The sequence below is a fragment of the Notechis scutatus genome, chromosome 1 (genome assembly GCF_049901735.1).
Source record: "Notechis scutatus isolate UNSWTSFEM ecotype Mainland chromosome 1, rNotScu1.2, whole genome shotgun sequence".
Lineage (NCBI taxonomy): Eukaryota > Metazoa > Chordata > Lepidosauria > Squamata > Elapidae > Notechis > Notechis scutatus.
In genome coordinates this window covers 9,884,889-9,907,300 of record NC_142009.1, presented here as the reverse complement: position 1 = coordinate 9,907,300, position 22,412 = coordinate 9,884,889, and the positions used below count along the sequence as shown (strand labels likewise).

At 43.5% G+C, this 22,412-nt stretch overlaps 1 protein-coding gene across 2 annotated transcripts in view; it reads right to left on the bottom strand.

Moving 5' to 3' along the window:
- Positions 1 to 22,412, bottom strand: part of AATF (apoptosis antagonizing transcription factor) — a 109,431-nt gene that overhangs the window by 74,628 nt on the left and 12,391 nt on the right. For both annotated transcript variants that reach the window (XM_026680472.2, XM_087956561.1), the window contains exon 4: positions 19,980 to 20,117. In XM_026680472.2, coding sequence (XP_026536257.1) covers positions 19,980 to 20,117 — 138 coding nt within the window. The remainder of the gene's footprint in view (positions 1 to 19,979; positions 20,118 to 22,412) is intronic.

Here is a 22,412-nt window from a genome sequence, read left to right as displayed (position 1 = left end):
TACAAGTGTTCTTTGCCCATTGTGTTCTGTCACAGAATTAGAATAAACTACAAACAAACCCACTTTCCCCCTTTTCTTAGTAATCAATGTTAGCATAGGAATTTCTCTACTGTGGTGACCATGTGCTAATTCTCTATGTTGTATAAGAATGTTTTATCACCAATTTCAGAATAGTGAGACCACATTTGGCCTTATTTATACATCAATAACCTTTTCTCCATCTCATGTTAAAATTGAGATCCACAATATTACTCAAAGTGGAGAAGAGTAAGGTAAGACTTAATACAGTACAAATTTCAAAGTAATGAAGCCAGTTTGGTCTAGTGGTGAAAGTACCAGATTAGAATTCCTGCCTTAGGAATGAAAGCCGTCTGGGTGACTTTGGGCCAATCACCAGGAGACGGTGAGTTCTAGTTCCGCCTTAGGCATGAAAGCAGGGTTGGGTGATGACTTAGGGCCAGTCACTCTTTCTCAGCCCAACCCATTTCACAGCGTTATTGTTATGGGCAAAATAGGAAAAGGAAGGAATATTAAGTATTCTCACCACTTTTATTTACAAAAATAATAAAAGGCAGGCTCAAAATAAATATTTAAAATCATAAATGTCTATGGAGATTCTCAGTCATCCAGGTCATGGTTGTCCCAAAGGTGCTTTTTCAGGAGGCAGCTGGACTTTCTTGTTTTTCTTTGAAGATGTTTTGCTTCTCATCCAAGAAGCTTCTTCAGCTCTGACTGGATGGTGAAGAATAGAAGGATTTATACTCCTTGAAGACAGGAATATAATATTGGGTTCAATTGCTGGCAGCTCCAAGTTTCTACTACCAAGCAAGGCAGTTGTTAAGTGAGTCAAACTGGATTTTATGACCTTTTCTTGCCCTGGTTGTTAAGAATAGAATATAGAATAGAATAGAATTCTTTTATTGGCCAAGTGTGATTGGACACAAGGAATTTGTCTTGGTGCAAATGCTCTCAGTGTACATAAAAGAAAAGAGACATTCGTCAAGAGTCAAGAATCATCAGGTACAACACTTAATAATAGTCATAGGGTACAACAAGCAATCAAATCATACTAGGAAACAGTCAATAATTAATTAATTAATTAATTACCAAGCACCCAAATTTTGATCACACAATTGTGGGGATGCTGCAAAGGTTATACACGCGAGGACCGGTTGTAAGTCACTTTTTTTCAGTGCTGTTTTCTCAGAAGGTCGCAAAAGGCGATCACATGATCTCAGGAAACAGCAACGGTCGTAAATATGGACCAGTTGTTCAGCATCTGAATTTTGATCACATGATCATGGGGGAAATGTTGCAAAAGGTCGTAACTGTGAAAAATGCTCATAATCACCTTTTTCAGTGCCATTTTAACTTTGAACAGTCACTAAATGAATGGTTGTAAGTCAAGGCCCACCTGTAAGGGGAAGAAATGGAATCACACCTAATTTTGAGCCTCACATCATTCTAAGTAACAAAAGAAAGAAAGAAGCAGCTTGAAATTTTGCCTGCAAAGAACGAAGAAAGCTGCAGAATGACAGAAGATGAGACAAAAGGAGACGGACTCTAGAAACACTGATGCACTGATGATGTTTCCTAGTCAGGTAATGAAATGTCTGCAAGACAAACAGCCAAATTCAGAGAGCACCAACGACCCTTCATTTCAACCCTGAGCTACAAATAATTCTCTTTTTCGGCAAGCTAGAAACAGCTGCTTTCTGGTTCCCATTTTCATCTAGTACAAAAAAGAAGCAAATATATGCAAATAGGCCCAAATAAGGCAGGATGCTAATCTCCCGTTTTCTTAATGCAAGTTTTTAATTCCTCCAGTCTTCGGAGTTCACAAAGCTCGATCGAGGGGTGTATGTGTGTGTTCAAACAGACCCAGCTACACTTCCAATAGTGAAGACATGAACTTTTGCCCTGCTTTTTTTAAAAAAATAAGGTCCTATTGAGAAATCTGACTGCCACCTCCCCAAATTAAAAGACAAAAATCCCCTCAGGTGCCCTGCTGTTTCAATTCCCAGCGGGCGTCCGTCTATGGCCTGCATTGATACTGTCATTTCAAAACTCCAAGAGCCATCTCCCTCATCCTCGCTCCCTCACTACAAGATTAAATGATTCATATATTGTTTAAATAGCTAGGATTCCCAGCTGTTTCCCCAGCAGCATGACGCATGGGCTTCCAGTCTGAGCAAGGATTGAAACCCTACCCTTCAAAGATTAGCTATAAATAAAAATAAAAAGATTGGAACTGTAAATGGAGGAGGGGAGGGGAGGGAGGGAGGGAGGAGAGTTGGTAATTAAGCCCTGTCAGGTCTTGTAAATTGACAGGGTTTACATTTACAGGGTGGGATTAAAAGAAAAAGATGGCTCTTGAAATCCCCGGCATGACAGGCAGTCCTCGAACTTACAGCATACAGCTCATTTACTGACCGTACTGACCTTTTTTCACAGAAAAAAGTGAATTATGAACGTTTTCAGTTACGACCTTTGCAGCATCCCTATGATCCTGTGATCAAAATTCGGATGCTTGGCACAACGGGTTCATATTTATGACCGTTGCTTTGTCCCTAAGTCTTTGGAAGGCCTGGAAAAACAGGGAAAAACTAGCTTTTTTTTCCATCCATCCCTTTTCCCCAAAGCCATTTGGAAAAAAATGGGGAAAAGACTCTTTCCCACCCCAATTTTTCCAGGTTTTTTGAGGCCTTTCCGTGTGATCCCGTTTTATAATCTTCTGACAAGCAGTCAATGGGGAAACCAGATTCACTTAATAACCGACTTACTAACCTATCAACTGCAGTGATTCACTTAACAACTGAGGCAAGAAAGGTCCTAAAATGGGACAAAACTCATTTAACAAATGTGCCACTTAACAGAAATTTTGGGCCTCCTTTGTGGTCGTAAGTCGAGGATGACCTGTATAGGGGACACCATATCTGACCTGTTCTGCATCCAGAAATGCTTACCTTGATTTCGGAACTGTGTTCCAGGACTCTGGGCACACAGATAAAGATTTTCTCATCCTCTCAATTGTTTTCAATAAACTCTGGGACCTTCCCTTTAGCTTCTCTCCAGGTACACAGTTCGCTGATCCTTCCAGCTAGACGGTGTTTGCTGTGATGGGCAGAGTTTTGCCCAAATCTCTGGCAATTTCTTCACCTGGTTGCTATCTAGCAATAGCACTTAGACTTATATACCGCTTTACGGTGCTTTACAGTCCTCTCTAAGTGGTTTACAGAGTCAGCCTATTGTCCCCAACAATCTGGGTCCTCATTTTACCAACCTTGGAAGGATGGAAGGCTGAGTCAACCTTCAGCCTGGTGAGATTTGAACTGCCAAATTGCAGGCAGCCGGCAGTCAGCAGAAGTAGCCTGCAGTACTGCACTCTAACCATTGCGCCACCGAGGCTCTTCTAGCTCTTGAATACAATATGCCAGGGTTGCATGTAGAAAAGGTGGAAAGAAACAATGCTCTGTAGGGTCCTTTGTGCTCTCTGAGCTTGGTGGTTTTCTTGCAGACATTTCATTACCGAACTAGGTAACATCATCAATGCTAGGAATGAAACGTCTGCAAGAAAACCACCAAGCTCAGAGGGCACACAGAACCCCACAATTCAACCCTGAGCTACAAAATAGGCTTTTCTATCGGCAAGGATGCTCTATTTCCGTGGTCTTTCTTCTCAAGGTTCCCAATCTCCGTTCACCCTTCTTTCTCCAACTGAGGGGTGGTCCATCTCTGCCCTTTCACTCAACTCACACAGAGTAGCGGTGTTATTAACAGCGCACGACTGACCCAAGCCGAATACTATTGTCTCCAACATTAATCTAAATGGTACAAACTCAGCTCTAAGGAAGTGGTGTGCAGAAGGAAAGAGAGAGCTAGGACTTTCACAGGACAAAATACAATGCAAGGTTGCTACCATTTCTAAAACTGTTTTTGCAAAAATTTCCATAGCCTTCAAAAGGTCTGCCCTAGTCAGGTGCGGTTGTACCAAAAAAAAAAAAATAGATTTTACTGTTTATATTTGAACTTAAATGTATAACCTACTGTATTGTCTTCATGTGTGTTGTTAATCACCTGTACTGTCTTTCTATACCTATACTGTTTTTAAGAAGAGATTGGACCACCAGTTCTCTGAAATAACACAGGGTTTCCTTCTTGAGCAGGGAGGGGGTTGGACTAGAAGACCTCCAAGGTCCCTTCCAACTTTGCAATTCTCCCTCCCCCCTTACGATCTGAACTGTGCTAGCTTTAATTTAAAACTGAACAGGGATGTGTTTTGATTAGAAAATGGACATTATTATATTACTTAAATTTATTACAACCGCCCCTTTTCCAAAACACTCTGGGCAGTTTGTGTGGTACTCAAATACATAATTAAAAAATATATATATTTAAAGACATAAAATAAGACAAGGCGGACCAAACTAAAAACAACTGCATCAATACAAACAATAAAAACACGATAAATATAATAAGGGCTCCACAAGCATGCTAACCCCTAGGCCTGGAAACACGAGCAGGTCCTAAGGGCCCTGAAGAAACACAGGAAAATGAGTGCTGTTTGTATTTTTGGGGGATGTTGCCCCAGAGGGTAACAACAAGGGACATTTCTTTGATCTCACAAAAGGACGGTGTTTAAGTGAGGGGACCTGAAGCAATACCCATTGTGCCTGAATGTAGTAGGCAAGCAGGAAATTAGAGACAGGTAAAGGTAAAGGTTCCCCTCACACATACGTGCTAGCCGTTTCCAGCTCTAGGAGGCGGTGCTCATCTCCGTTACAAAGCCAAAGAGCCAGCGCTGTCCGAAGACGTCTCCGTGGTCATGTGGCCGGCATGACTAAACACTGAAGGCGCACGGAAGGCTGTTCCCTTCCCACCAAAGTGGCCCCTATTTTTCTACTTGCATTTTTTTTTACATGCTTTCGAACTGCTAGGTTGGCAGAAGCTGGGACAAGTAACGGGAGCTCACTCCGTTACAAGGCACTAGGGATTAGAACCACCGAACGGCCGACGTTTCTGATCGACAAGCTCAGCGTCTTAGCGACTGAGCCACCGCGTCCCTGTAACAGACAAGACAGTCCCTCAAATAACTAGGCCCTGGGCCATAAAGGTCCCTCAATCAACACTTTGAATTGTGCCTGAAATCTGACTGGCAACACGTACAGCTCTAGTAGCAGTCACAAACAGACATAAAAAGAGAGGTGCCCATTACTGCTTGCGCTGCTGCGTATTGAGCCAGCTGTAACTTCTGGATGGTCTTCAAGGTGGCCTCAAGCTCATATAACATGCAAGGTAAAATGTTGGTGTGTTTGTGGCTGGGTTGCTGCATTTGCACACCACGCTCAACCAGAAAATGCAACCTCAGGTAGTCCTTGGCTGTTCAGATTTATGACAGACCCACAACATAACAGAGTAACAGAGTTGGAAGGGATCTTGGAGGTCTTCTAGTCCATCCCTTATGCTCAAGCAGGAGACCCTTATGAACGTTCTAACTTAGGTTCTGCTTTCTACTGATAGATTCTCTTTTTCTCCCTCTGCGTATTTGGAAACCAAAGTTGATCTATTACTTGATTAATCATCTGGGCTGCTCCTTATACTTAATTATTTTGTGGATGTTTTTATGGTTTCAATGTCTTTTAAATTGTATTAATTGTTTTCCAATTGTAAGCTTCCCAGAGTCACTTGGTTAAGTTGGGAGGCTACAGAAATGATTGATTGACTGACTGATTGAATGTTATATGCCAATCTTGCATCTGACTGGTATCTCTCTCTCTCGCTTCATCAGCTTACATGGAATTCTTAGTCTTTTTTGGCCACCTGGCCCTGCTCCATCCCTGATCCACCACGCTGCCAACTCAGAGGAAGTACAGGGAGTCCTTGACTTATGACCATGATTGAGATCAGAATTCCAGTCGCTAAGCGAGGTGGCTGTCCAATTTTACCGCCTTTTTCCCCATGGCTGTTTGCTGCAGTTAAGTGAATCATGTGGTTGTTGAGCATTGTTGGAAACCAGACAGGAAGGTCGCAAATAGAATATGATTCCAGATGCTGCTACCTAGTAAATATATCCTGGTTGCTCTTTGAGCGTGGTTGTTTTCTTGCAGATATTTCATTGCCCAAACTAGGAGTAGCAATAGCAGACTTATATACAGCTTATGGGGCTTTAAGCAGTTTAGAGTCAGCATTTTGCCCCCCAAAATCTGGGTCCTCGTTTTATCAAGGATGGAAAGCTGAGTCAACCTTGAGCTGATTCAGGATTGAACTGCTGGCAGTCGACAGAATTAGCCTGCAATCCTGCATTCTAACCACTGTGTCACCAGGGCTTCTCTAGTCCCTGATGATATTACTGTTCAGGTAATTATGATTTAATAGCTGACTAGCTGCTGTAAGGCTGCCGTAAATGCTGATGCAATGAGGATGAGTCAGCAGGATTATTGCCGCTTTAAGAAGTTGTCTATATAAGGGAGGCTATGAGAGGGAGTATCTCTCTCTCTCCTCCTGTTCTATCTCCATTGTAGATCTCCGTGCAGAGTAATGAAGACTGATTGCTAGCCTGGTATATGCCTACCACGTATATGTATGTATATAGCAGTCTTGTATATAAACCGCTGTTAAAAGACAAAGCCTCTCTGTACTGTGTTGTTGCTCCTGGGTTCTCTCACAGTTGTAGTCACACTGCAAACACTCTGACAATTAACTAGTTTGATGATGAAATGTCTGCAAGAAACCACCAAGTTCAGAGAGCACCAAGGACCCAACATTCTTCCCCCTCCTCCACCACCACCACTCCAGACACCCCACTCCCTTCTCATACTGATGTTGTTACTTAGTTGGGTCATGAAATGTCTGCAAGAAAACCACCAAGTTCAGAGAGCACCAAGGACCCTTCCTTTTAACCCTGAGCTACAAATATTCTCCTTTATTGATGCTGGTTGCCAAACACTTGAATTTTGATCATGGGGATGCTGTGATGGTTTTAAGTGTAAGGTACTTATTTGAATGCCATCATAACTTTGAACAGTCACTAAACGAATGGTTGTAAGTCAAGCAATGCTACCTATATTGCTGCCTGAAGAGCATGGCATAGCAGTTAATGTTAAGATCAAAGTTCAAATCTTGCATTATTAAGCTTGCTGTATGCAGCACTTCAACACAAATAATTCTCATTTACCCAGAATAAAATGTTGGAGAAACTTGCCTTCCCCTTCATAAATCTCACTTGTACCAAAAGCAAGAACAAAAAAATGATTTAATTTTGTGCATCAGCGTCCCGCACCGAATACAACCTGCGTTTCTACTTTCTCTTTCCTAAAAAAGCCAAGATTACATTTCCGGTTGGATATCACAGCCAGGGAAAGAACACAGAATCAACATAGCCCTATGGAAATTAAACAAGATTATTCTTTTAAAAAAAACCACACACATAAAAGATCAATGCAGTCATACAATTGATGAGCAACGCCCAACAGAGAATCGTGCATTCCAGTACTCTTTTTCTACGTAAAAAGAATAAGAGGAATCCTGGAGGGAAGTTTCCATGGAGTGGAATGTTTAATTAATGGGTCTCTAATGTGCAAATCAAGCTGAGATTGCTAGCTTTGACTCGCCTAAAAAGATCGGGTGCAAAAGAGACTTTAAGAGAGCTAGGTTGGTACGGTTGGCCTTGACTTATGTCCGCAATAGGGACCAGAATTTCGGTTGCTAAGCAAGGCAGTTGTTAAGGGAGCTCTGCCCGAGAGCTGTGGTGATAGTGGTTAGAATGCAGTACTGCAAGCTACTTCTGCTGCCTGCAATTTGGCAGTTCGAATCTCACCAGACTCAAGGTTGACTCAGCTTTCCATCCTTCCGAGGTGGGTAAAATGAGGACCCAGATTGTTGGGGGCAATGTGTTGTGGCCCGCAAGCAGCCAGTGGAGCTGGCAGCAGATTTGGACAATGAGGAGGTTGGGGAGGAACACGGGCCAGTCCTGGAGTCTGAGGAAGGCTCTGATGAGTGCTGTGCGTTGGGAGGCAGAGATGGGGCCAGGGCCGTCTGACAGTTATAGGCTGCATTCTGAATTGGAGATCGGTAGGGCAGAAGAACAGCTGGAGCCTATTCCCAGTGTGCACATGCGCAGAGCTGCCAGGAGAAGGGAAAAGTTAAGGAAGAAGGGTCGACTCGGGAGTAAAAGCTCAGGTGAATGGCCCCGCCCATAGGGAATAAAGAGGAGCGAAAGGGGAGTGGTGTTTGCAGGAGACAATCAGTTCAATTCATTAGAGTGAAGAACTGTTCCTGACTTCTTGCCAAGTAATTTCTGCTACAGCATGGCGTTTGGAAGATATCGGCCTGGCAATTCTCCAAGCCTGATAAAAGGTCTGTAGTTGTGAAATCTCATGAAAGACTGTTTGCCGGGACTTTGCTGGAGAGGAATTCCCTTTAACCTAAATAAAAGGGGTTTTATCAGGACGAGGAGTCTGCTTCATGATCTTGGGAAGCTTAGGTCAAAACACAATGTGCCGACTCTGTAAACCGCTTAGAGAGGACTGTCAACCACTGTAAAGCAGTATATAAGTCTAAGTGCTATTGCTATTGTTTTTAGCCATGCTTGTTAAGTGAATCACTGCAGTTGTTAAGTGAATTACGTGGTCATTAAATAAATCCTTCTTTTCCCCCCATTAGACTGTTTGCTGGGAGTTCGCTGGGAAAGTCGCACATGTCAATCACATGACCCTGGGAAGCTGCAACCATTGTTAAGTGTCAAGCAATAGGATACGTGAAATATATTTGAACATTTTTGTATTGCAAATTATTTCTTGTCTGTTATCTTTTGGCAGTCTCACACAGTTTGGCAAGGCTTGTGCTTTTTACAGCGAATTATTGTGTAAAAGCATTGCAAGGTTTCTGTTCTTTTTGGATTGTGTTTGATTTGTCGGCAAAGGGCGTGGGTCAGAACATAGGGGGAATGAGGGTTAGGAGGCATTAGGTGTCATTATTGGGCACGGGGAGGGGGGCACGGTGGATTAGGCAATGGGCAGGTGTTAGGCTAGTTGGGAGGGGTGGAGAACGGATATAAACAGTGCTGAGAGGCAGTTGCTTTCTACACTTAGCACGGAGTTCCGTTGTTGTTGCTGATCGTGATTGGAAGAACTGAAATAAACCTTAACATCACACATCTTTATTTGTGAGTAACGTGGTTTGTTGTGGAAAGTATCCAGTACCCGACAAAAGCCGACACCGGGTAACTAACTTATCAACTGCAGTGATCCACTTAAGAACGATGGCAAGAAAGGTCGCAAAAGGGAGGCAAAACTCACTTAACCGATGTCTCACTCAACAAGAGAAATTTGGGGCTCAATTGCGGTTGAAAGTTGAGGAATACTTCTATAGAAGCAATCTGCAATGGGTAAGTCCGCAAACTAGGAAGCTAAAAACAAAAGGGATATGTGAATATCAGAAAAGAAGATGCAACTGGAAAAAAAGGCAGAAAGAGACTATAGTGCAAGTTGTATAGTCAAACACATCGAGACAAGAGAACACTGTCAATTAATGGAGGATGTCAGTCACAGTACTGGTAGTCCTCGACTTACAACAGTTCACTTACTGACCATTCGAAGTTACAACGGCACTGAAAAAAAGTGACTTGTGAATTTCACACTTGTGACCTTTGCAGCATCCGTCGTCATGTGATCAAAATTCAGACACTTGGCAACTGACTCATACTTATGACCATTGCTGTCCCCAGGGTCACATGATCTCCTTTGGCGACCTTCTGACAAACAGAGTCAATGGGGAAGACAGATTTACTTAATAATTGTGCTACTAACTTAAGAACTGCAGTGATTCACTTAACAGCCATGGCAAGAAAAGTCATAAAATGGGGCACAATTTACTTAACAAATGGTTTGCTTGGCAACATACATTTCGGGCTGTTGTGGTCGTAAGTTGAGGACTACATCTATTTATATAGAACATTAGGATTCTAATTGAAGTCAAAAAACCATACTTATAATACAGGTAGTTCTTGGCATATGACTACAATTAAGATTGGAACTTCCATCACTAAGTGGTGGAGCTGTTAAGTAAGTTGCACCCTGTTGTACGACCTTTTTTGACATGGTCTTTAAGTGAATCATCACAGTTCTTAAGTGAATTTAGCTTCCCCAATGACTTTGCTCATTGGAAGACGCCCTGAGATAGGTTGCAAAGGATGATCCCAGGAACCTGGCAACAATTGTAAATACGTGCTGCAGGTTGCCAAGCATCCAAATTTTGATAATGGGATTGTATGGACGCTGGAACGTTTGTAAGTGGGAGGACTGGTTGTAAGTCACTTTTTTCAGCGCCATCCTAACTTCCAATGGTTGTTAAATGAATTAATAGAATGGAATGGAATGGAATGGAATAGGATAGGATAGAGATATGGAAGGGAAGGGAAGGGAGGGGAGGGAGGGAAGGGGAAGGGAAGGGAAGAGATGAGAGGGAAGGGAAAGGGAAGGGAAGGGAAGGGAAGAGAAGAGAGGAGAAGGAAGGAAGGGAAGAGATGAGAGGGAAGGGAAGGGAAGGGAAAGGGAAGGGAAGGGAAGAGATGAGAGGGAAGGGAAGAGAAGAGAAGAGTAGGGAAGGGAAGGAAGAGAAGGGAAGGGAAAGGGAAGAAGGGAAGAGAAGAGATGAGAGGGAAGGGAAGGGGAAGGGAAGGGGAAGGGGAAGGGAAGGGAAGGGAATGGAAGGGAAGAGAAGAGAAAAGAAGAGAAGGAAGGAAGGAAGGGATGAGATGAGATGAGATGAGATGAGAAGAAGGAAGGGAAGGGAAGGAAGGAAGGGAAGAAAGGGAAGGAAGGAAGAGAAGAGAAGAGAAGAGAAGAGAAGAGAAGAGAAGAGAAGAGAAAATATGGAATGGAATAAAGAATGCAATGGAATGGAATGAGCGGGAAGGGACCTTGAGGGTCTTCTAGTCCAGCCCCTTGCTCAAGCAGAAGAATCTATTCTATACCATTTCCAATAAGTGCCTGTCTCCACTAGGGGTGTGAACTCGATGTCATTGAAGGCCACATCAGGGTTGTTTGACCTTGGAGGGCCGGGGGGGGAGGGGAGGCATGCTCGTGAGGGCATGGCCATAGTGGGCGTGGCCATGGTAGACATGACTGGGACTCATGCCAGGGGCACTTGTGGCCAAGTGCTAAGGCAGGACTTCCCTGAGACCCTCCCTCCCTCTCATTATAATCTATCTCCTTCCTTCTTTCCTTTTCATTCTCCTTTCTTCTTCCTTCCCCTCTTCCCTTCTTTTTTCCTTCCTTGCTCTCTTCCCATCTTTCTCTTTGTCTTTCCTCTTTTCCTGTCTCCTTTCCTGTCCCTTCTTGCACGCTCAAATGGAAAAGGGGAAACATTTCTCCTTTTGTTTTCGAAAAAAAGAGCCCAGGGGGGGAGGGCCGTGCGCGTGCCACCTGCACCCCCTTTTCGGCCGTGACGGCCAGCAAAAACAGAGCTTGTAGGACCACATGTGCCCCCCTGCCCCCCGAGCTCCTTTTGCGCTGGCAGAGGCACCGCAGGCCAATCCTTTGGTTTTTCCAGGCTGGCCCTGCCAATCCTTTGCTTTTGCACCCTGCGGGCCGGATTCAGCCTTGAGTTTGACACCCCTGGTCTAGTCTCTTCTTAAAAACCTCCAGTGATGGTTATAACCTGAGGACTCTCTGCATGCCTTACCTCCACAAGAGCCGAGGGACAGCTGAGCCTTCCTCTTAAGCATAAAACCCATTTCAACCTTATAGATGGGATTCCTATCTTCTGCCAAGCCATGGTTTTTGTTTTAACCATGGCTGTTGGAAGAAGGAAGGGACGCACGGTTTCAACGACCGGCCCGCAAACATAGGCCACCTCAAAGGTAAACAAAACGCAACATGCCTTAGTGCAATGTGTAAATCCAATGATTAGCTTCCGATTGACCCACAACGGTCTGTTCTTACGAAACCACCCAGCGTTGCCTCCTTCAGTGCAGCCGGATGAATTTTTATTTAAGGTGTGTGTGTGTGTGTGTGTATGATGTGGACAGCCCCTCTGCTCTCAAGGGTTTAAAGCCTAAACAAAGCGACACTGCCTCTTTAAAAAAAACCAAAAAAAAAACCCCAACCAAAGCCATCCTATATAAATTATGGCCATAAAGTTTTTTTTTTTTTTACCCTGCAGTGCAACCTAATTAATTCCTGTTCCATACACAAAGGGAAATGCTGGGTGACAAATGGGTGCGAAGCTTGAAAGCTGCCACGTCGGCAAAACACTTTCTACTTCAATTTATAAGCCATTTTGCAGTAAATCATCCACCAGAATCGGAGATCCTCAGGCCGGTGACAGCCAGGCCGTGCTGGGGTACGTAAAGCAAGGCGGGGAAAAAAAGGGGGGCTGTTTAGGGGAGGAGAAGAAGAGTTTTCCCTCACATGGCCACCTCCCCGGTTTAAAATTCCGGGCGGCCCCTTGTTCCACCATGGGTATGGGTCTCTTTCATGCTTGCAGTGCTGCGCACATGAATGGCAACAACAGACTCACAACCACAATCGAGCCCAAACTCTTTATGGCTAAGTGAGACAGTGATTAAGTAAATTTTGCCCAACTTGACAATATTTCTTGCCATAGTTGTTAAGTGGACACTGCAATTGTTATGTTAGTGACATCCTTGTTAAAGTATGCCGGCTTCTCCCGTGGACTTTGCTTGTCGGAAGATCTTGCTTAGCTATGGAAATGTTGGGCTCATTTGTGGTCGTACATCGAGGACCACTACCCTGAAAGTAAGTCCTATCTTGATTTTTACACGTGTGCCCAAAATAAGCCCTAGTTAAGCTCCTGCCCACTCCAGGGTGCACGGGTAAAAATTAAGCTAGGGTAGGGGAGTGGAGCTGCCCTACTTCTTACCTTTGGGCAGCTGCAGCCAGGCCTCGCACACCCCAACACCTGCCTTGCCATCCCATTTCTTCTGCAGCCGTCAAGGCTGGCAAGGCTTTCCTGAAGGCCTCTGGAGCTGATGACAAAGCTCCGGATCGATCCAGAGCTCTGTTGTCGGCTGCAGAGGCCTTCAGGAAAGCCTTGCCGGCCGCAGAAGAAGCTCTTGAAGGCCTCTGACAGTGAAAAGGAGGCCGAGGGTGACACACGCTAGTGAGGTTAGTCAGTGGGTGACATCCCCCGAAAATAAGACCTGGTGCCTTTTTTTTTTGATGCCCCCCCACCCCCACCAAAAAAAGGACAGGGTCTTATTTTTGGAGAAACATGGTAGTCCTCAAATTATGACCACATTGTTAGTCACAGGTTTGTTTAGTGAATCTGGTTTCCCCATTGACTTTGCTGATCAGAAGGTCGCCAAAGGGGATCACATAACTCCGGGACAGTGCAACGGTCATAAATATGAACCCCTTGCACCTGAATTTTGATCACATGATCACGGGGAGGCTGCATCGGTCGTAAGCTGTGAAAAATGAGACAGAAGTCACTTTTTCCCCCCAGTGTTGTCATAACTATGATCTGTCACTAAATGTGACTGTTGTAAGTCGAGGACTGCCTGTAATATACAGTCGGGTTTCCCAGCCTTGACAACTTTAAGATGTGTGGGCTTCAGCTCCTAGCATTCCCCAGCCATTGTGGGAGTTGAAGTCCAAGCGTCTTACAGGTGCTGAAGTTGGGAAACTCTGATACACATTATACAATAATAAATAACACAATATATATAGTACACAATAATAGACAATGTTCAATAAACCCTCCTTCAAACATTTCTTAATAAACCTTTGAAGAGCAAAATTTGGTTGCCTGCCGTAAATCCTGCACTTTGGCACTTCCACGTTTTACACATTCTTGCGCCCTTTCCACCTAAGTAATGCTCAAAAGTCTCCCAGACACCCTTAAACAAACAACCAAACGCACAACCTACTGACCACACCTGCACACAAGACATTTATAAGCTAAAGGGGACTAGGACAAGAAAATCATACTGACGATGTTATATAGGGTGGTAACGAAACCTTCAGAAATGAAATTGAAATAAGGTTGGAGAGCAAACCATTGCCAAGATCTAAAACCCAAGCTTTCATTTCACACTTAAACTAATCCCTGTGCGTTCAACTTTTTGCTTTGGATGGGGGAACGATAATGTTAATTAAACCAGTTGAGCAGCTACAAGCAGATGGCATCCATGTTTTTAATATTTCTTCCATGATGTACATCATCCTACACCCAGTCTCACCATTTCCCAACATTGTCACAGCATTTATGCCTTTCTCTCCCTGATTTTTAAGACACGCTTACAACATTTGTTTCAACTCCACTCTTCAACACATCACTATCATTCCTTTTTATATGGCTTAATAAAATACCCGACATTAAAAATCGAGATTTTATAAGAGTTGGAAGCAGCATCGAATTTTAAACTGTTCTGCCAAACTAGTTGCTGAACTTTGAGAATAGATGGGATTATACTATTTTTTATAGCTGAACTGCTTCTATGAAAGGAACAGGACCTCTGGGTTGATTTTCACAAACATCTCTGGTGCGATTAAATTTTTTAAAAAATTATTTTGTTTAAGGAATTACTTAACAAGCAGTGTTTTGAAAGCAACTGTTCTGACCTAGGCTTCCCCAACAGCACGAAGCAGAAGCCGAGTCCCAATAAACCCCTTTTATTTAATTTACAAATGAATTCCTCTCCAGCAAAGCCCCGACCAACAGTCTTTTAAGATAGTTCACAATTACAGACCTTTATCAGGCTTGGAGTGGGGCCAGGCCGATATCTTTCAGACGCCACAATACTTGGCAAGAATGCCGGAATGAACTCATTGTCTCCTGCAAAGCCCCACTCCCCTTTCACTCCTCTTTTATTCCCTATGGGAGGGGCCATTCACCGTCCACCGGAGCCTTTACTCCTGAGTCAACCCTTGTTCTTTAGCTGTCCCTTCATCTGGCAGCTCCGTGCATGCGTACACTGGGAACAGGCTCTAGCTGCTCTTCTGCCCCACTGATCTCCGACTCCGAAGGCAGCTGATAACTCTCGGACGGCCCTGGCCCCATCTCTGCCTCCGAGGCAGAGCCCTCGTCAGAGCCTTCCCCAGACTCCAGGACTGGCCCGTGTTCATCCCCAACCTCCTCACTTACCGAGTCTGCTGCCAGCTCCACTGGCTGCTGACGGGCCACAACAGCAACAGATAAATAGAAAAAAGTTCCACATTGATCATCTTTCATCATGATACCGTTTTTTTGCACGAAGAAGAATGTATTAAAAAAACTGATTCGCGAAGAGACAATAATTCATGTGGGTTGCAAGAAAATTATTAATCAGACAAAGATGAAATCCTTCAAGAGTCTCTCTTCAAAATAGTGAGAGCTAAATACATTTCAGTATCTACAACAGTTGCAGTCCAAAATTAATTACGAAAACAAAGTGGCATTCTAAGAGATCTTGTTAAGTTTGAAATATTTATCACAGAAAAATGCAGATAATTTATTGGGGACAATCTATATGCTGCGATTAAAGTCTGGTTCAAAAAGTAAAGAAGTAAAATACTACAGTATATGATTAAATAGGTGCAGAATTTAAATAAAACATCTGAGTCGACTATGGGCTACCCATGGCGAAATGGCAAACTCACCATAAACATTACATTTAGAGAAATCCAGTAAGAGAATTCGTACTATTGGTGTAAAACCAATATTGACTGTGAAAAGAGACAATTCCTTTTCTAAAAATGTCAGAAATTAAGAAGCATTTCTCCCCCTTTCCCCCCTCCTCATTTTTGGTGGCCGTATTCCAAAGTTCAGCAATTTTGGAAAATAATTTATTAAAGGATAAAACAAATCGAAAGTAGATTCCTCTTTTTTTATTTTCTTATTGAATATTTCTAAACTTCCTATTCCTTCAAACTACACAGAACTGGCTTTGTACACAGAAATAGCTGCTGTGATTCTTTATGTCAGTGGCCCCCCAACCTTTTGCGTACCAGGGACAGTTCCACGGAGGTTTTTCCGTGGGCCAGAGGGGCCGTGGTTTCGTGCACTGCCTGCATCCCTTGGAAGTGGTTTCACTGCCGTGTTTCTCCGAAAATAAGACCCGGTCTTATATTTAAATAAGCACTAGGGCTTATTTTCAGTGAAACACCATTTCAGAGTGATCAGCCCAGCTAGGCGCACCCGCCCCAGCCTACGCACAAGAGGCAGCCAAGTGCATGCAGACCGATGGTATTCGGCAGCCACCGAATCCCTTTAGTTGGCGCACTCTGGGTTTGCGCAGCCAGTGCAGCGCAGGTAAGTTGATTCCCTTTCCAAGCAGCAGACGGAGGCAGACGCGCAGAGGCGATCTGGACACGCCACGTGGGCCATGGGAAAGCCGAGAGTTGGTGGGCGGGAGTGGGTGGGTGGCCATGGGTGGCTCACCTTCGCACGGTGGCACTGGCAGCAGATGGAGGCAGAGATGCAGGGGAGAAGGCAGGCAATCCCGACATGCCAGGCAGGCCGCAGGCAACTGAGCGATGGGAAGACGAGTCTCCCGCTGCCGGTTGGCCGCTCCGGTCCATGGTCTCTTAGCTTTCCCTCGTCCCACATGGTGCACGTGGATCACCTGCCTCCCTGCCTCCGTACCTCTGCCTCTGTCTGCTGCTTGGGCTGCTGCTTTATGCCTTCCGTTAGAAATTACAAATAACCCTGACTGCAAGATGACAAATAAGTTATAGGAGTATATAGCCCAATGTCAAAACTAACTTTACATTTGAAAAACAATTTGGATATAGTTTTTAATTCAATGTGATGGGGGTGTCACATTCAAAGTTCTTTATTTTCTATAATTTTAGATTTTAATATTCAACTTTTAATCCCCCCCCCCACCAACTTTCTTCTAGATTAGGAACACATTGTTGCTGTGATGACCCAGGGCATGGCACAAAGGCAACACAGTCAAATAAGCAACGAGAGTCCCTTTGTTATCTCCAACTTTGCCCCCAATGTCCAAGTTACCTTTGGCTGGAGAAAAACTCTCCCAGGAACAGCCTTTAACTGTAGAAAATTCAGTCCAAAACAAGGTACGTACAAACTGTAACTAAAAATCCAAACAAACCAAGCTGAAGTAATTAGCTTGACAGGGCAGGAGAAGGAATTTCAGACTTGAAAACACAGCAAAACTCACACAGTTGGGAAGACGCCAAGAACACAGATAAGCCACAACAATACAAGATAAATTCACATTTGCTCCCAACAGCTTGCTGCACACAACTTCCCTTTTTATACACTGTGTTCCCAGCTGCAGCTAATGAAGGGAATCAGGGCCTTTTCCTCCCCCGTAAGCTATGCAACTCACATTGCTCCCTTCTCCATTCCTCCCTGCGTGCCCTAGGATGAAGAGGGGGTGGGCCTGGGTCTTCCCCTGAATTCCCTCTCCCTTGCCCTGCCCAGCTGGACTTTGCCCTTCCCCAGTTTCTTCCACAGCCAATGGAGCCACACTCCCACTCCCTGTCAGCTATTCGGCTTCCCCTTCTGAGTCAGATTCTGACAGGGGCATGACAGTTATATTTTTTTAAGACGTTGCTGATATTGCTGATATTGCTAATATTTGTCACAGTTAATTATTGCATAACATTCTAATTTTAAGGCTGACTTATTTTAATTCCTTCAAACTTTCCAACTGATTTGAATCTGATTTTAATTCAGGTAGACCCGGACTTGCAACAAGTTGCTTAACGACTATTCATCCCCCAAAGGCACTTATAACATTTCAAAGGTCCAATGACTGCCCTTCTACCCAGTCACATGACCTTTTGGGTGGTTGGCAATTGGCCTGGATTTACGGCTGTCTGCAGCATCCTGTGGTCATGTGACCATTTAAAACCGACATTTATGGGTTTTTTTTTTGCCAAAAACTGGGACCTCCTTCTGGTTTCCACAAAAAACAATGTGTTGGCTTAATGACCGCAATATTCACTTAGCAACCACCCCACAAAAAAGGTTGCAAAATCAGGTTGGTCACATGATGACCTGCCTTACGACCACCATAATTTGATGGTTGTAATTGTCAGGCTCTATTACAGTCCTAAATCAAGGACTACCTGTAAGAGGGTTTTATATCGCTGTTATTTTGATATTTTATAGCGTACTTTATTATGCCTGCATCCATACCTTTTATTTTATTTTTCATTTTTCTTATCTCTTCCCTATTTTTTTCTCTGGCCGCATCTGTGAAATTCATCACAGGCAAATTATGTTTTACTTTTTTTATTTTTCTCAGGCCTTTTAATCCCCTATATTCCCATAGCTGTGACCTATTTTAAATTTAGTCTTATTTTTATAATACTTTATAATACTTTCTATAATACTTACTGTTTTAGCCACTGCCGTTTAACTGACTGCTTTATTATGCTATTTTTGCTTTGATTTATACAGATTTGTGTTTGTGTTTTTACTGTGCATTGTTCTGAGCACCATTAACTAGAAGAACAAATAACGTCTTTAAAAGAAGGTTATGGGAGATCTATCTTTGCAATGCAGAACTTTCTCAGATATCAGTAGCTGGTTAAGCCAGTCAAGATTTTATTTCTAAACCCTTTAAAATATTTAGCACTTACTAGCTGAAGATACCATCAGCAGAAACCATGCTTAAAGTGCAGAATCTTCTTTTATCACCCTGGCAAAGCTTTTTTTCTTTTTTTTTGAAGTCCTATATATGAATTTCTAGCTCTTTATGGGATTTATGTATCAAACTCCATGTTCATAACTGAGTTTTGCTTATGGGAAATATCAAAATGTCAACCATTGTTTCTGTTAAAGGTCTTAACGATATCACCGTTTTTGGACCAGTAATGAAACACGTCGTTTGCTGTCGTTTGTAATGCATCTCATTAAATACGTTAATAGCATACGTTTTACTAAAAGGTCAGGCTTACTGTTGCTGGGACTTTGGCTTTTAAACCAAAAAAAAGGGAGGAGGGGAAAAAAAAGTCTTGGTTTAAAAGAAGTAGCAAGCTGTGCAGCACAAAACCTATCACCTGATGTGGCATTTTTCAAACACCGAGGAGCGGTTTCAGTTACGGGCAGTCCTCAACTTACAACCATTCATTTAGTGACTGTTAGAAGTTTACGATGGCACTGAAAAAAGTGACTTATGGCTGTCAGGATTCCGGCCGTTACCCCATTTAAATCATGAGTCTCGAGCCAAACTTCCAAAACTTAAAAAGGATTTATTGGGAGGTAAAATGTCCGGCACTGCCTGGGTGTAGCTGACTCTGAGGCACATCATTCATTGTCACCCTTGACCCTGGTTTTCCCCCCCACTCCCCGGGTATATCGTAATTCATATTCTCCAATGGGACCCATCCATAGCCCAGAGTCATCAATCATGCTCTCCAGTTAGAATTTTGCACGGCAGAAACTTCGGTCACCTAGTTACTATCTTTGAAAACAATTATGGAATGCAGTTTCGGTTTGCAAGCTGCTGCATTGCTCCCCCCTCCCTTTCTGTTGGCAACTCTAAAAAGACCAGAGAAATATTTTATGAGTTGACAATGACCGCTTTTCACTCTTACGACCATTGTAACACCCCCGCGATCACGTGAGCAAAATCCAGAACTCTTCCCATTGACTTTGCTTGTCAGAAGGTTGCAAAAGTGACCACGTGACCCCTGGAACGGTCATAAGTATGTGCCAGTTGCCAAGCATAAGGATGCTGCAACGGTCATGCGTGTGGAAAATGGTTCAAAAGTCATTTTTTTCCAGTGCCGTTGTAATTTCAAATGGTCACTAAATGAATGACTGTAAGTCAAGGACTACCTGTGTATAGACTAAGCAGATCTAGAAGTGGGTGTTTCATTTTGTGGGATTAATATGCTGAGATGAATGGAGCAGCCAGTTTTTCTTATTTCTCTCTTAAGTTGGTAAAATGCCCACGGGTCTGTAAGAAAACTCATAATGCATTTTCAGCACTGTCACCAATTATTGATTATTGCTATGAATGATATAAAAAGGCATAATCGCAGATAGATTCTTACTGTTCTTGAGCACGTTAGAATATTCCTGCCCTCCTTTTTCCTTGAATTCAGAGAAGGTATCCGGCTGGGGAAGTTGGTTGGCTATTAAGAGGGCCTTCTGCAGCTTGATTCGGCTTTCCAGGAGCTGATCCCACAGGGCTTTTGGGAGAAATAAAGAAGGGGGGGAGGATGGGGGGGGGAGAGAAACACAAAACTTTAGCCATCATTCATTTGTTGTAGCTGTAATTTTAAACAGAGCAGATGCCTCACAGAGTGGGGATTCCAAAATTTCCAATTGTTTTTTTTTCTTGTCTTATCTAAATTCCTTGGAGGGAAAAAGCAGACACTGCCTTTCCGTGTGTGCGGTAGCCCTTTTTATCCAAGCCAAGCCAAAATACAAAAAGCTTAGCTTCCTTCCATTTCTCTCCCACTCCGTCCCCATGTATTTAAAACGATTAGGCGAATTTCCCTCCCAAGAGGCCGTTAAAACAACAAAGCCGTTATCAGAACAAAAAGGGAAGGCAAGTAAAATAAAATAAAATAAAAAATAAAAGGCAGGGAAAGAAAAAGCAGCCGCAAACAAATCTTCTACAAAAATCTCCTCAGAAATGTTAATGGAATACAATCTTCATCCTATCCTAGCGTTGTTGTAGGTCGTCCTCAATTTACGACCAGAGCTCAACATTTCTGCTAAACAAAGCAGCTGTTAAATGCATTTTGCCCCGTTTTATGACTTTTTTTGCCACAGTTTTAGCAAACCACTATTAAGTGAATCACGTGGTAAGCGAATCTGGCTGGGAAGGTTGCAAATGGTCAGCTTCCCTTGACTGCAAAGGATCTGTGAAAAGGGGTAGATCCAACAGCTGCCAGATCTTCTTGATCGCTGCCTTGGTTAGACATTATTTTTTCAGCCTCCCCCCCCCCCCCCCACAGCAGAGATTAATCTCTGGATGGGCTGGTAAAAAAAAAAAGAGAGATCTTGCTTTATGTCAGCTGCGCCTCCATTGAAAATCCAAGAAAGAAAACCTGAGACGCCATTAAAACAGAGAAAAGTACTTTTACTGGATTTGAAGGGATGGCAACAAAAGGAAAGCAGGTTCTGAGGAAAATAGGAGCGGAAATTACACATCGAAAGTTATCCCAAGTTCCCTCCCCCAGGAGTTCAGACTGGTCATCCAATCTGAGGTGTGTATAATGCCATGTACATCTTCAGGTGGCGTCTCACACATCTGGTAGGCCAAGACGGTTGACCTTGGCCTAGAAAAGATAAGTGTATGCAATTGCACAGTAAGCAGGAAAGCGTCCCATCCATTTCAGTTCACACATCCTCCATTCCAGCACCTTCCCCCCCACAAACACCAAATTACCCCTCCCCTCCGTTTCCATGGCAGCCAACAAGAGTCAAGCAGCAAAAGATGTCAGGAAAACTTCTTGGAAGCTGACACCACCAGAAAATCCCACAACTGTAGGTTGGACTGCCATCACTGGAGGCTTTCAAGAAGAAATTGGACTGCCATTTGTCAGAAATTGTATAGGGTCTCCCGCTTGGGCGGAGGGGTTGGACTAGATGACCTATAAGGCCCCTTCCAACTCTGATTTTCTGTATCTGTATCTGGACTGGGCAGTCAGAAAATCTTCTGCCAATTGCTGCCAAGAAAAGTGCACGACTATGAAATCTTCAGGAGTGGGACTTGAATTAGAAGAGACATCAATTTTGTCTCTTGCAGCTGTTCACAGTTTAACAGCCACATTTTAGCCTCTCTTTGAGGAAGACGGGTGGTTCAGAAGTGTAAAAAATAAATTAAAAAAATAAATAAATTAAAAAGTTGTCTTGCAGCATTATTTGTGCACCTCACCCCCAGCAATGACCGCTCAAGTTAATTCTTAAACCCTTGACTTCTGGTTGTCCCTGACTTATGGACCACAATTGAGTCCAAAACTCCTCTTGCAAAGTGAGATGGTTGTTAAGTGAATTTCACCCCGTTTTATCACCTTTCTTCCCACAGTTAAGGGACTCACTGCAGTTGATAAATTAATAAGACAATTGTTAGGTAAATCTGGCTTCCCCGTTGACTTTGCTTGGCAGAGGGTTGCAAAAGGTGATCACATGACCCCGGAATACTGCAACCGTCATAAATACATGCCAGTTGCCAAGTGTCTGAATTTCTGATCGCTTGATAATGGGGATGTTGCGATGGTTTTAAGTGTGAAAACTGGTCATATCAGGGTGACCAGTCATAAGAGCCACGGTGGCGCAGCGGTTAGAATGCAGTACTGCAGGCTACTTCTGCTGACTGCCGGTTGCCTGCAATTTGGCAGTTCGAGGCTCAAGGTTGACTCAGCCTTCCATCCTTCCGAGGTGGGTAAAATGAGGAGCCAGATTGTTGGGGGCAATAGAGGCTGACTCTGTAAACCACTTAGAGAGGGCTGGAAAGCACTGTGAAGCAGTAAATA